Here is a 14,878-nt window from a genome sequence, read left to right as displayed (position 1 = left end):
TTATTTGAGGAAGTTTGTGCTCGTTTTTATGGATGACATTTTGGTGTATAGTAAGTCGTGGACTGACCATTTAAAGCATTTGAGATGTGTGCTACAGCTACTTCAGCAACATCAACTTTGTGCAAAGCTATCTAAATGCTCGTTTGCTGCTCCTCAGTTGGAATATTTGGGTCATATCATCTCAGCTGCTGGTGTTGCCACAGATGCTGAAAAGACCAAGGTGATGTTGCAATGGCCTGTCCCGACTAATCTTACTGAGTTAAGGGGATTTTTAGGCTTGACTGGTTATTATAGGAAGTTTGTCAAGAATTATGGCATTTTGGCTAAGCCATTGACAGTACTTCTTAAGAAAAACGTCAAGTTTGTTTGGACTGAACACACTCAAAAAGCCTTTGATTCTTTAAAACTTGCTATGAGCTCCACTCCTGTTTTAGTCTTGCCCAACTTTGCCAAGCCTTTTACAATTGAAACAGATGCTTGTTCTACGGGTATTGGGGCTGTTCTGTCTCAGGAAGGACACCCGGTGGCATTTTATAGCAAGGCATTGGGGATTAACAATCAAAAGCTGTCTATTTATGAAAAGGAGTTCTTGGCAATAATGATGGCTATTGATAAATGGAGACCTTATCTACTCAGGGGGCCGTTTGTCATAAGGACTGATCACCAATCTTTGTGCCATTTAGATGATCAGTTACTGGGTTCTGAATTACAGCGCAAGGCTATGACTAAGCTCATTGGTTTACAATATAAGTTTCAGTATAAGAGAGGTGCTGAAAATAAGTCTGCTGATGCACTTTCTCGGGTGGGGCATTTCTTTTCCTTACAGGCCATTTCTATAGCACAACCTGTTTGGGTGCAAGAGGTGGTGAATTCTTATGTGGTGGATAATCAAGCTCAGTCTCTACTCACTGAATTGGCTATTATGTCACCTAATGCAAGTGGCTTTTCTCTGGTTCATGGGTTAATAAAAAAGAAAGGTCGTATTTGGTTGGGAGCTAACTCTGCCCTGCACACTAAAATCATTTCTTCGTTTCATGATTCTGCTATTGGAGGTCATTCTGGAGTAATGGCTACTTATCACCGAGTTAAAAAATTGTTTGTGTGGAAAGGTCTTAAGCATTCAGTAGAAGAGTTTATACAACAATGTGTGGTTTGTCAGAAGGCCAAACATGAGCACTGTTCGTCCCCAGGATTGTTGCAACCATTGCCTATCCCTACTGGTGCATGGCAGGATATATCTATGGATTTCATAGAAGGATTACCTTTGTCCAAGGGCTCTGATGTTATATTAGTGGTGGTGGATCGCTTTACGAAGTATGCACACTTTCTCCCCTTAAAGCATCCATTCACTGCTGTCCAAGTGGCTGATAATTATCTCAGTAAAGTGGCTTCTCTTTATGGTATGCCTAAGTCTATCGTTTCTGATCGAGACAAGATTTTTACCAGTCACTTTTGGCAACATCTGTTCAAACGTTTTGCAATTCCTCTGAATCTTACCACGGCTTATCACCCTCAGTCTGATGGTCAGACTGAGCGGGTGAATCAATGCTTGGAAATGTATTTGCGTTGTGCTGTGGCTTCAGCTCCCACTAAGTGGTCTTCTTGGTTACCCCTTGCTCAGTATTGGTATAACACAAGTTTTCATTCGGCTCTGAAATGCTCTCCACATAAAGCACTCTATGGCACTGATCCTACTTATGGTCTCCTCCCGGCTCCTTTGACTGATGATGCTGAACAGACTTCTGATGATATTGATGATTCTTCTGGAGTATCAGCCTTGTTGAAAGAAAGGGAGTTGTTTTCTACCATGTTACAGCATCATTTAGCCAGGGATCAAAACCGGATGAAACAGTTTGCTGATGCTAAGAGGACTGCTCGTTCTTTTCAAGTGGGTGATTTGGTACTTCTGAAGTTACAACCATATGCTCAACGTTCAGTGATTGCACGGCCATTTCCAAAATTGGCTTTCAAATACTTTGGTCCATTTGAGATTTTGGCTGTTGTTGGGTCAGTTGCTTACCGTTTGAAGTTACCAGCTGACAGCCTCATTCACCCGGTGTTTCATGTCTCCCAGTTGAAGTCATTTGTGCCTGATACTAAGCCGGTGTTTGCTCAATTGCCTACTGCTGCTCAGTTGGATATTGCCGATTTGATTCCATCTGCTGTGTTGGAGCGCCGCCTGGTAAAGAAGGGTAATGCAGCTATTGTTCAGGTTCTTGTACAGTGGGGTTCTCTTCCTCCTGCATTGGCCACTTGGGAGGACTATGATGTTGTGCGCACGAGGTTTCCTGATGCTGTCGCTTGGGGACAAGCTCCAATTGGTGGGGGGGAACCTGTCACGGCTGTTGCCTGACGGGCTATAGTGGTTCTGTTTGACAGCGAAAGCGTATAATTGAAAGTTGTAATAGAGAAGCAAAGACGGGAAGTGTTGGATGTAAAGCTGTGAGACTCGGACGGGTGGGACCGATGGGTTGGTGAGTTGCGTGTGTGGCCTATATGAGCCAGTCTGTAATCGAACTGAAGGGTATGAAAAGAAAAAGGAAAAACTATTCCCGTCCTCTGCTTCTTCATCCTCGTGCTCTGCTTCTCTCTTCTTCCTCTACTCCGATTCTAGAAATCTCCGGCGAGCATCGTCGCCGGCGTTTTGGGATCGTGACAGATTAATCTTGTATTATCTTTGGTTTGATCTTTTCCATGGCTCTTTTGCTCTAATTATGCATCAGTGACGTGTCAGTCACACCTGGACCTTAAATATCTAATTATATCTTAACATCATGTAGCTCCTATTCTGATAGGAGTAAGTGATAACATCTCACTGTTAACAACATCAAGGCTACACAGTTCAGGGTGGACAATCGCAATAATTAAGACCAAATCAGCAGCAAACATAAAGCACAGATAGGATATTCGAATTGCTAAGCTATATTTCACTGCTACAAGTACTAGACAATTGCAGTAGGAAATAAATTTCATACTTCATTTGCTAGACAATTGCAGTAGGTAATAAATTTCATACTTCATTTGATAGCCATGAAATGTGCTTAGTGCCAGCAAACATTAGATAGAAAACCCAAATAGATTCAGTACATTAAATAGTTCAAGACCTTTATACAGGATAAATACTCACATAGGTAATCTCAAAGAAATCACAATCAAAGTCTTTGGGCCGAACAAGGCTCAAGGTTCTGTGGAAGAATATGGTATGCAAAATGCCTGCAGCACAGCCAAAAGCAGCATATCAATCAGCAAAGATTAGATGATGCTAGGAAGGATAAGCTGCTCTCGACTTCTCAGTTTATTACTTAACAAATAATCAAAATGGGATGGGTATTGCTCGTGTAATGGAAGATTACTTTGTTTGTTTAGGTGGAACAATGATAACGGAATATTAAGCCCGAACAAAAGCGAAGTTCATTGAGTTATGCGGTGGCCAGCAACAGCATAACACTATAACAGGATTCCATGCCGCTCAAACCTCAAAGCATAAAGGAATTTGAACTAGGTTATCATCTGTTTTACGGAATGATCTAATGAAATCAAACAGTATCTAATGAAATCAGATCATGGCGTAATCTAATTACACTGTATAACAGCAGAAGTGCAGAACTATAAACACTAGTTTCACAAATCCTTATCGCAAAATTCATGACAAACCATAGGTGCAAAAAAGCTGTGAACTTGGTACTGCCATCCAACAGTAAACAAATATGTATATATATGTTGCAAAACAAAAAAAAATCCCAATGTGGTTACAATTTTCCCAAGTAATAAGTAACCTAACAATAACACTAACTAAATATCCAATTCTTTGTTCATTTGCTCATACATCATTCATCCAATAATTTTCCATTATGCAAATAGGAAGAAGTGTTCGGATGCAACATACTCAACATCCCAACTATGATTTGAAATTCTCAACATTACAGAAATATTTTAGTCCACAAACAATTCAACCCAAAACAACGATTTCATGGGACTGCAGATCGAAACAAAGGGGCACTCCTTAAGAAAAGTAAGGAGATATAGATGGGGAAGAGAAGACTCACATCGTAGCACATCCTTGATCTCCCGAGGCTCCAGTTCCTGCGACCCAAAACAAAGCAGCACAACAAAAAAAAAAAAGTAAACACAAAAACCACACCAATAATTCCATGAAAGAAAAAAAAGAAAACGAAAAGAACAATAAAAAGTGGTGGAATTTGGATCTGACCAGCTCCTTCAGCTGACAGGTCTCGCAGTTCATCTCCGCGACCCCGAAGCGTCTAATCAATAACCTAAGCCATATGAAATTACGAATTATATATAAACTCAGAAAGCCGGTCGGATTCCCGCAGAAATATTCGGGGCTTTGGTAGCCAACGGCCCCGCTGGAGCAGAACATATGCTCGTGGAAACTCGAATCATACCGACTCGATTCTGGGGCTTACCGGGGCTGGCGAGGTTGACGACGGCGGCGGCGGAGTTGTTGGTGTGTGTGTCGCCTCGCCGGCAATGGATGGATGAATAGATGTATCGAGGAGAAGAACTGGGGAAGAGAGCTGCTGGTGGTGCCGTGGTGGGTTGCTCGCTACCGATTTGGAGAGGAAGACTGGATGCAGTGAATGGGCCATGGCCTAGTGAAGTTAGCAGATAGGCCCATTGGTGGTTCCTCTTTTGTTCAGCAAACGAATAAGTCTACTTACTCCCTTATACGTTTTTTTTTTTTTTTGAGAATCCCTTATACGTTTTCACCCCTATTAAATCAAGGAAAAAGTACACCGAAGGTCCCTCAACTTATCATCGGGATAAAAAACATCCTCGAACCGCAAAACTAGATATGTGGGATCCCTTAACTATGCAAACTGGTCACCTAAGATCCTTTGGTGGTTTTGACCCTGGTTTTGGTCTACGTGGCGGCTGAGTCAGCGTGGGATCCATGTGGGTCCCACATGTCAGATGTTCACGTCAGCCTCTTCTCCCTCTTTCCCCTCTTCTCTCTTCCTCATCTCTCTCTCTCTCACTTCTCTGCAAGCTGACGGCGAGGAGGATGACGCGACGGACGGCGACTGGCGGGGAGAAGGGCGGCACGCTGGCCAACTGGGACAAGGGGAAGGGAGAAGGGGCGGTGCCGGCAGCCGATGGGGACAAGGCGACCGGCGGGGAGAAGGGGCGGTGCGCGGGAGGAGGCGGGCTGCTGATGACGGCGCCGTGGCTGTGTGGGGCGTCGCCTACCACCACCGCCACCGCCACTGCCGCCACCGCCGCCTGCAGTACGGTGCTGCCGCTGGAGGGAGGTGGTGGAGACGAGGGCGGAGAGCAAGCCGGCGACGAGGGCACAGTTGTAGGTGGTGGCCTCGTTGTGCATCACGTTGTCGCGCTCGTCAACGAAGCTGTTGTTCTTGTACAGACCGCCGACGAGCGCGTCGGTGGTGACGTTTGGGTTAGGCTTGGACGTCTCCAGCCACTTGTGGCTGTCGCAGCCGGTGTCGACGTTCTCCGGGATAGATATGCCGCGGTGGTGCACCCGCTCCGGGTACCGGTCGCCGTACCCGACCAGATAACTAATCTTCATCGGGTTGCTGCCCAGCAAGTAATCCGCCTGCCAAGAACAAAGATCACTGATCAGTGCGTGATCACATTTACGTACTGCATTTCTTAACATTTATGTTCTCTCTGAACATATGTTAGTCTGAATAATTGTGAACTCTGGATCATGGACAATTCTGAATCTTGTTACTACCTGGGACTTGGCGAATTTGCGCAGGTCGCTCGGCGAGAAGCCCTGCCCACTGCAGGTTAGCTCCGTCTTCCTGGAGCTCTGCATGTAGTCGCTGTAAACGGCGGCGAGGAACGCCGATGCCACCGGGTGCTGGAGTGAGTTCCACTCAGCAACATACAGCAAACCACCTGAAATAAAATTTTGCAAGCCATCTGAATTACTACTGCATTGTTATTACCAGCTACACAAATGGTGAACCTGAGATTGTTTTTTTTAAGCTTCTGAATCATGGAACTTACCTTTTGTTGTGAAAGCGGCGGTCTCTGAATCCGGCAGGAGAATGCACATGACGGCATCAGCAGTCTGCTTGTACATCCCAAGGACATCGTCTTGTGCAACATCTGATCCTTGCGAAGCAAAGAAGCTCACCCTCGACAAAAGAACCTGAAATTCAAGCAAAACACCACAAAATTTCACTTCATAATTATCCCACAAAACACCGCTCGGCGGCAGCGGGATCATCGCGTCGCCGGCTTTCAGCACTTCGAGTTGGACCTTGTAGTAGTTGCTCAGGTCATTGCCGGAGATGTTGACGAACGGCGTCGAGGCGGTCTTGCCGCCGCCGGCGAGCTTCGCGGTGGAGCCGAGGAACAACGCGTTGTTCTTCCCGGCGTCGTGTGGCGCCAGGCAGTAGGAGAATGCGGCGACACCCGTCTGGGTGACGAGCGACCACGGCGTCCTCCCTAGCCCGACGATCCCGGAAGACCCGTCCATGGTGTCGATGTTGCTCGCCACGACACACCCGAACGCGAGGTTCGCCTTGGCCGTCCCGACGGCGAAGGTGTCGGTGCCGACCTTGCCGCCGGTGTCCCCGGCATTGGTGGACGCCTCGTACATGCACACATTGCCGGAGCAGTTGTGGATGTCGTTCGAGATGGACTCGCAGAGCGGGGATGCCGGCGCTAGGGCGCCCACGGCTGCACGCGCGGCCGGGGTCTGCGTCGTCGGCGGCGCTGGAGGAGTTCGGGCGGCGCCAGCTTCGGCCTCGCCCGTCACCGCGTCGTCGGCCGGATCTCCTCTCTCGCCTCGCGCCCGTTGGCCTCGTCTGGCTCTCCGTCGAAGATGCGGCGGCACTCGATCTCTCCGCGGCGGAGAGCGCTGATGGGAGGATGCGGCCGGCAGGCGGCGTGCGAGCGAAGCGGAGTGGAGCGGAAGCGGAGGCGGCAGGCGACGCTCCACGCGGCCGCGGCGCCGTCATCGGCAGCCCGCCTCCTCCCGCACGCCGCCCCTTCTCCCCGTCGATCGCCTTGTCCCCATCGGCTGCCGGCGCCGCCCCTTCTCCCTTCCCCTTGTCCCAGTTGGCCACCGCGCGCTGCCCTTCTCCCCACCAGTCACTGCCCGTCGTGCTATCCTCCTCGCCGGTCGCTTGCAGAGAAGTGAGAAAGAGAGAGATGAGGAAGGGAGAGAAGAGGGGAAAGAGGGAGAGGAGGCTGACGTGGACACCTGACATGCGGGGCCCACGTGGGCCCCATGCTGACTCAGCCGCCACGTAGACCAAAACCGGGGTCAAAACCACCGAAGGATCTCGGGTGACAGATTTTGCATAGTTAAGAGACCCCGCATATCTGGTTTTGCAGTTCAAGGACGTTTTTGTATCCCGATAACAAGCTGAGGGACCTTCGGTGTACTTTTTCCTTAAATCAATCATATCACTGATCCACAATACTAAAAATCTTTACCCCTCAACATGTAAAACCGGATTATACTAGTCAGAAAAATAAAAATAAAACATATATGGGACCCACATGCAAGTGGCCTCTAACCTCCTTCCTCTACTTCCACTCTCCTCACTCCTCCATGCCAGGAGAGGGATGCAAGTGGGTAGTCCCGCTACCCGCTTGCTAGTTCATTTCTCATATGGTAGTACAAAACTTAGAAGAAAAAATAGGCTAGCAGTGAGATAAGCGGGCTAAAAAAACCCGCTTGCATCCCTACCGGAAGGATGTCAATGTGCTCGCTGGCTCTGGGGAGTGCCAGGCAATGAAATGGTGGATTTAGACGAGCTCGTGCCGTTCAACTTCGTATACACGGTGATGACACCGAGAGAATTCGCAGCATATGGGATCAGATTCTCAAGGGCTACGGAATCATCCCGATCTGCACCAACTCCTCGTCGCCGGTGAGGTCCAACATGATCTCCAGCCACGTGAAACTCTTCGACAACAACCAGTGCGCACGGTTCGCAGTGGAGCAAGACCCGGACCCCGAGTCGCTATCCAGTGAAAACCTCAAGTGCGGCGACGACATCGGCATCGGCTACATCGTCGCCATTGTTCGGGTCATCTTCGTGCATGACCGGGTGCTCGTCATTGTTGGAGATTTGGAGGGGGTGAAGGTGTTCCGGCTCGACAAGATGACGTTCACTACCGCGACATCGTGCCATCCACTAGTGCAGTACCTAATTGAGTGGAGCTAGATGATGGCCTAGGAGGGATGGCCGATGAAGGAGGACGCATTGAGCAGCATGGTGGAGCGCGGCGGCTAGGATGAACCCGAGCTGCCTGTGCCATGAGAGCATCTTTTGGTTGGCTCTTCCACCGCCGTTGCCTTGTCTCCTCTCTCCCACCGCCTCAGCCACAGCAAGGGGAAGCATCATCGACGCCCCTCCCTACACCGGCGCCATCCGTCACCACCCCTACCCCGAATGGTCATTGCCCTAGCGAGAGATGGGGAAGAGGGAAGAGAGATGGAAAGAAATGAGGATAGATGAGAGAGATGAGATTGGAGCGATAAGAAACCCTGTATTTGTGGGCCCGGTTGCATGTTGACTCACTTACATGTGGGTTCACACATGTTTTTTTATTTTCTTCATGTTGACTGGGATGCTACGTTAGGGAAACTAGCCATCCATACTGCCATTCCACTTATCTCCAAATCAAACACCCTAAAAACGGGTTCGCTTCAACTCAACCCATCACATTCCTCCAACCAAACACATTCGAAGAGGTCCCCTTTTTCAATGATCGACCCAGCAATCATTTGAGTGTGTCTAATGGCAAAGTGATTCCCAACAAAAATATATGATCATCTGTAGTCTGCTTTTTTTAATGTATGATGTCATTGACTTTGACTTTTTAAATATGTTTAATGATTCATCTTGTTGTGACAATTTATCATTAAATATTTTTATGCATGATTTATATCTTTTTTATGTTTACAAATTTTATGAATAAAATGAATGGTCAAATGCATATATAAAAAAGCCAATAACGTCATATATTAACAAACGGAGGTAGTACTTATCTTTTATGAAAAAAAATAGTCAAATATCATGTTTAGAAGTTAACAAAATTCATACTTAACGGAGATTACAAGTTCACAACAAATAACTATAATTGTTAATATAGTTTTCTAAATTTAGTACCGGACTAGAAAAATGCCCGTGCGTTGTAACGGGTAAAAGCATTTTTGGATCGCACACATTATCCTCTTTGTTTTGGGCTAAAAGCTTATTTATTCCTTCCTTTTCAGTCTCAGCCTAACCTGCTAACTTCCTCTCCTTAGCCTGTCTCTCTTTAACCTACCCCAGTGGAGGTGTAGGCCCAACTCACATAGCTGACTACCGTCTTCAATCTCTAAAAGACTCACAGAGCTGACTTACGTCTTCAATATCCGGAAGACTGTCTCGTGTCCGTATAATGCTAGAATCTATCCTCCCATCAAATTTGATCGAATTTTTCTCGATCTCCCCAGAATTGGTTGAGGGCTTTTGATACACTCGATCTACTTTTTTAGTTTTTTTATCAAAATCGGAGCATATTCATAAACTCGGGATAAAAACGGTGACTTTTAATTGGAGATTCGATCCAGTACATTAAGGCGGAATTAAAAGGAAAAATCATGGGAAAAATAATGGAGCAGTGGGAAATCGATTTTTGCAATTAATTGAAGAAGGGAAAGCAAGGGAAGAAAGATCGTAGTGACGGCGGGTGCTAGGGTTTGGTCCCGCCAAAAATAACCGGCCGAGAAAAAAAATGAATCCTTACCTGCTTATGAAAAAAAGCAACGTAAAAAAATAGCTACTAAAAAGAGTGGATAGAAAAAAAGAAAGGTGAAAAAAAAGAAAATGGCAAAAAAAAAACAGGGACAGAGAAAGGGTGGATGAGAAAAGGACAAAAGAAAGGCTAAGAAAAAACGTGCGGAACGGAAAAAGGAAAAAAAGAAAAAAGAAAGCGAAAAAAAGCGAGCGGAACAGAAAAAAAAAGAAAAGCAGCGAAAAAAAGAAAAAAAACGAAAAAAAAGAGACGGACGAAAATAACTACCGAAAACCTTACGTAGTTTTTAATTTAGTACCAAATTTATGTAAAACTCCGTATAATATACTGTGTATCACACTAATATACACATGCATCCTATTGTTATTTTATTATTTTCCTTGATGTAAAAGGGCAAAGAGAATTATGCAGAGACGTTCTACCAACTCCTCACACGTTGCAATTCCTACTTGTCATTGGCATGGTGGAGTAGCCATCGCACTTGCACCTGGCCGGATCCAGCATGGCCGCTAGACCTGACGGCCCATGAGCTCCGTGCGGTTAGATAGGGGTGGTCCCTGAGCTCCAAATGGCCACCACGCCGGGAGAGAAGATGGGAGTCGCCACCGCTACTCCCGTACGGGCTTGTCACTTCTTCCACAAAATGGTTCGCAGCGGAAATAGTGAACCTTGTGGAAGGAGTAGCGAGCCTTGTACGGAGCCACCAGCATTAATATAAGGTTCCGTGATAGCGGACAATGAGGTAATAAAAAACCTGAGAATAAAAGTGTTTTATGGATACAAATTGGGTGAAATTGAAGCAGAGATCGGGAAGAAGAAGTTAGGGAATTGGGATTGGAGAAATGGAATTTGGGAAGGAGATTCCCGATCTCCGCTTCCATTTCACCTTTGTATCCCCAAAACACCTCTATCTCAAGCTAGTTATTTTACCTAGCTTTTCATTGAAAATTTTAACAGTCGGTATAGTGCTCCATCAATTCTCTCAAGCAATTAAGGTCGACTTATTTACATATTTTGACCGACCGAACATATATAGTCGCATATACATTCAACCGATGGATGGATCGATCGGAAACATCTTGAACTATGTTCTGCTTCGATCGTCGTCTTGTCTTGAGCAATAATCAAGCTGCCACATCTCAATAATCTGTAGCGAGCGACAAGTATAGTATTAGTATATAATCACCCCCGAAGAAAAAGTAGTACTCCTCCGTAGTATTATATAATTAGTGGGCATGATCTGTAGGTAAAAAATCAGGCTCGGGTGCGGTTATTGTTGATTAGCAGCGCGGAGCAAGGAGAGGTAGCCGCCTTCAAGGATCCTCACGTTCTTGAATCCCTGCGTGCGCATATATTCAATTCAATTCCTTCACTGAATAGCTGAGAAATTTGTAGATCAAGGCAAGGCAGGGGCGTACATACCGCGGCGACAAGGTCTGCCGTGGCGAGCTTGGACCGGACGCCGGAGCGGCAACCCTGCATCATCACCGCCACCACAATACCACATAAATGATAAAATCCATAATCTCTAAATTGTTACCCAGCAATATTGCACTTAATTGGATCAGTAGAAGAACAGCTATAGATCGAAAGAGGATGGAAAATTAAATACTTACGACGATGATGTGGTCGTGGGCGTGGTAGAGGGCGGCCACCTGCTGGACGAAGTGCGGGTTCTTCTCCTTGGCGCGCGGCGTCACGGAGAGGTAGTAGGGCACGTTGCGGGCGCCGGCGACGTGGCCCTTGTCAAAGTCCTCCCACATCCTCACGTCCAGGTATTGGTGCCTCCCCGAGCTCAGCAGCGCGCACGCCTCCTCCGCGTCCACGCTCCTCATCACCCTCTCCGTCTCCTCCTGCTTACTGCAATCTCCTCTTCCTCCTCCGCCGCCGCCGCCGCCTCCTCTCAGCGAGCCCATATCGATCGATCGATCGGTCGACCGGCGCTTAGCTGGGTGTGGCGGTTGTGTTGCTCGCTGATCTCTCCGACGGCCGCGGCGAGGCTCGTCTTTTATAGGCAGGTGAGTGGCTCAGTGCATTATTGGTTTGATTAAATTTCTCAAAGATTTTTGGGACTAATTAATCGGAGGAGGAGTAGTTGTTGCCACCGATCGATTAGCCGCATCCAGGCATAATCCATCCAGCTAGGTAGGCCATCATACGAATGCGATGCTGCCGGGCCATCATTTTCTGATAAGTCTTCGCCTCGATCGACCCGATCCTATGCCCTACCTAGCTCGATTAATTTTGTTGTACTGCGCTATCTGCGATATGTTTACATGAAACACGGCTGGTGCCACGCCAGTTTCAGATCAGCCTTCCCTTGGTCGCAGGAAAAAAGGATGATGCATGCATGCAACACTGAAGAAAGATCAGATAGGCACGATGACGCGGCGACACATCCCATCACACATAAAAAACATACGCTGACAGGTATATAAAAACATCTACTAACAGATAATATAAAAAACTATAAAAAATATTGCAACTAGTAGTCCCTCCGTCCCATAATATAAGAGATTTTGAGTTTTTATTTGTATTGTTTAACCACTCATCTTATTCAAAAAAAAATTGTGCAAATATAAAAAACGAAAAGTTGTGCTTAAAGTACTTTGGATAATAAAGTAAGTCAAAAAAAATTCCAAAATTTTTATGAATAAGATGAGTGGTCAAACAGTGCAAGCAAAAACTGAAAATCCCTTATATTATGGAACAGAGGAAGTATTATGAAGGATAATTGTTCTATGAACTAGGAAGGTAGCCCGCGCATTTGCGCGGGCATGTTTTTATTTCGTTGCGAAAACAGGTCTAACAAAAATAAGTTTAAATTAAAGTGAGGGAATATTCATTGTATTTTTTCTTTAAAAATCTTGAGAAACTTTAATTTCTCATAAATATATAATTTTTACCATCTTGCTATCTCCTTCTTAAATTGATCAAATATACATATCTTAGATAGTGATTCTCATACGTAGGATCCTACAGTATTTTTAAGAAAAAAATACCTAGTCAATATGAGTCTTAAAATAAAAATTAGTAGGAAATTTCTAATCATATTGTTATAAGAAATGCTATTGATTTTGTATTGACACCTTAGAGGCATTTACATGCAAGCCGTCGAATTTTGTGTATTCGTTTAATTATTATTGACCTTCGTCTCTTGATGTGTCAAAGCGAAATATTACTTTTATGTAAAAAGTTTAAAAGAATAAAATATCATTAGGATGTAAAATGAGCTTTCTTTTTTCCCTGTAGCCAAGGGAGTAGATTGATTCAATACTACCTTTGTGGGTTAAGTGCTCCACTAATATAGTTCACTGTGTAAAAGCTTCAACGCTACCTTGTGGGTTAAGTACTCCACTAAAATAGTTATGTGTAAAAACATTACAAAAGTCATTTCTAAAGGTAGCCGGTGAGTCCGAGGCAAAAGGCTCATCACATAGGGGGCTACACATTTGAGGAACATGTGAAAAGTATTCTCGCGGAAATCATCTGATTAGAAGTGTGATGAACACAATTGTACATTCAATTAAAAAAGTTGGAAAAGTGGCTTAATGTTGTCATTTCACATTGATTGGTTATGAAAATAATGGTATATACAAATCTTTGTGCCCATATCATTGTTTGCCAACAATCAATAGAACTTGATAGTTACTTTTGGTGTTCCTTTTGGTATGTAGCAAATTGGCTACATATTTTACAACTTACTGTATCCTTTGTTGAGATGCACCTGCTTTTTTTCTCTGTATACTTGATTGTCTCATTGTTTATTAATGGATGCCTTGGGTGCATGTGACACAATATATATTTCAACTAAAAAGCCTTCTCGAGTCTAAATTGATTCCGCAGTGTGGGAGATAGTTTATTATTTCGTGTAGAGTGTGTGAGACTCCATGTAACTTAGCATGAACATAATTTCGTTGCGAAAAATAACTCCACATGTGTGATTATTATGTAGTGTGGTATGATTGTTGTCATGATTTAAATATTTTTACTCTAAAATTTATGATTAAACATTAGGAATATACATAATGCAAATGGTCACTTTGTGATTTTATTTTAGCTAACATGCATTAGGCCTTTAGTGATTATATTTATATTGCATAATCCTAAATATGAAGCCTCCAATGCTTACCCTATTTTATCTTTGTTGTTTGAAAGAATTAGCCATTTATACAACCATGATAGTTTAAATACTAAATAGTTTTTAACTTTTAAGTTTCTAAAATAATTGGTAGATAAAGCTTTTAGCTCGGCCATATGTGATACACACATGTAGTCCCAAGCTAATTTTCCCCGTCACACTGATAGTGTCCCGAGTAATGTCGATGGGGGCAAAACTGTGACCGATCAGAGTCTTAATTTTTTTAAGTTCAAGAAAGAAAAATGAATCTCGATTTTTTAGACTACTATCCAATGTCTTTTGTACTCTATATGTACGGATGAAGCTATAACAAATCTATTTTCCTTTGCGTTAGATCGATGTACATGGCCCACACCATTCATTTATATAGATCTAATAATTAAAATCAATAGTTCTGCTGATTTGAATGAAAACCGATGGTAAGAAATATTTTTCTTCTTTTAGAATTTATAGGATATTATCTAATTTGTTATAGCGTCACGTGACGATTTAGGAGCATTTGTAGGATGTCCACGCGGTGGCTTAAGAATGTTTATTGGAAGTATAATAGACTTTTAGTATTTTTTTCAGTTTCAGAAAGAAAAATGAATCTCAATTTTTTAGACTACTATGTAATGTTTTCTTCTTCCGTAAGTGTACGACCGAAGATATAACCGATCTCATATCCGTAAGTGATCGATCTATTTTATATAGATCTAATGGTTAAAATTAATTTCTCTAACGTTTTAGATGAAAATCAATGCTAAAGATATTTTTCTTTTTTTCTTAGAACTTGTAGGGTTTTTTCTAATTTATTAGAGAGTCACGTGACGATTTAAGAGCGTTTGTAACACGTATAATTATATTATTTTGACTTACCAAAGGGGAGTAATTTCTTTTGGAACATTTTGGTTTATTTTAACTATTGTGAAATTATGTTTGAAGATAAAATCTATATTGTTATTTTTTATAATATTTTAGAATTATTTAAATGGCATGTAAAAG

The 14,878-nt window shown here is 44.0% G+C and overlaps 2 protein-coding genes across 2 annotated transcripts; both read right to left on the bottom strand.

The window, feature by feature from the left end:
* Nucleotides 1–2,997: 2,997 nt before the first annotated feature.
* Nucleotides 2,998–6,736, bottom strand: LOC4352105 (endoglucanase 18-like). The gene is made up of 7 exons (XM_015762680.3): nucleotides 6,254–6,736; nucleotides 5,998–6,142; nucleotides 5,720–5,886; nucleotides 4,428–5,578; nucleotides 4,211–4,274; nucleotides 4,047–4,083; nucleotides 2,998–3,213 (listed from the first exon to the last, which is right to left on the bottom strand). Exons 1-4 carry the CDS (start codon nucleotides 6,593–6,595, stop codon nucleotides 4,997–4,999), a joined length of 1,236 nt encoding a protein of 411 aa, XP_015618166.1. The 5' UTR covers nucleotides 6,596–6,736; the 3' UTR covers nucleotides 2,998–3,213; nucleotides 4,047–4,083; nucleotides 4,211–4,274; nucleotides 4,428–4,996.
* Nucleotides 6,737–10,481: 3,745 nt separating this feature from the next.
* LOC4352104 (thiosulfate sulfurtransferase 18) lies at nucleotides 10,482–11,734 on the bottom strand. The gene is made up of 3 exons (XM_015762721.3): nucleotides 11,370–11,734; nucleotides 11,176–11,229; nucleotides 10,482–11,092 (listed from the first exon to the last, which is right to left on the bottom strand). Exons 1-3 carry the CDS (start codon nucleotides 11,667–11,669, stop codon nucleotides 11,024–11,026), a joined length of 423 nt encoding a protein of 140 aa, XP_015618207.1. The 5' UTR covers nucleotides 11,670–11,734; the 3' UTR covers nucleotides 10,482–11,023.
* Between the last annotated feature and the right edge of the window lie 3,144 nt (nucleotides 11,735–14,878).

The sequence above is a fragment of the Oryza sativa genome, chromosome 12, assembly GCF_034140825.1.
Source record: "Oryza sativa Japonica Group chromosome 12, ASM3414082v1".
NCBI classification, from domain to species: Eukaryota; Viridiplantae; Streptophyta; class Magnoliopsida; order Poales; family Poaceae; genus Oryza; species Oryza sativa.
Note: the sequence above shows the minus strand (reverse complement) of the source record. Positions and strands in the feature narration are given on the sequence as shown.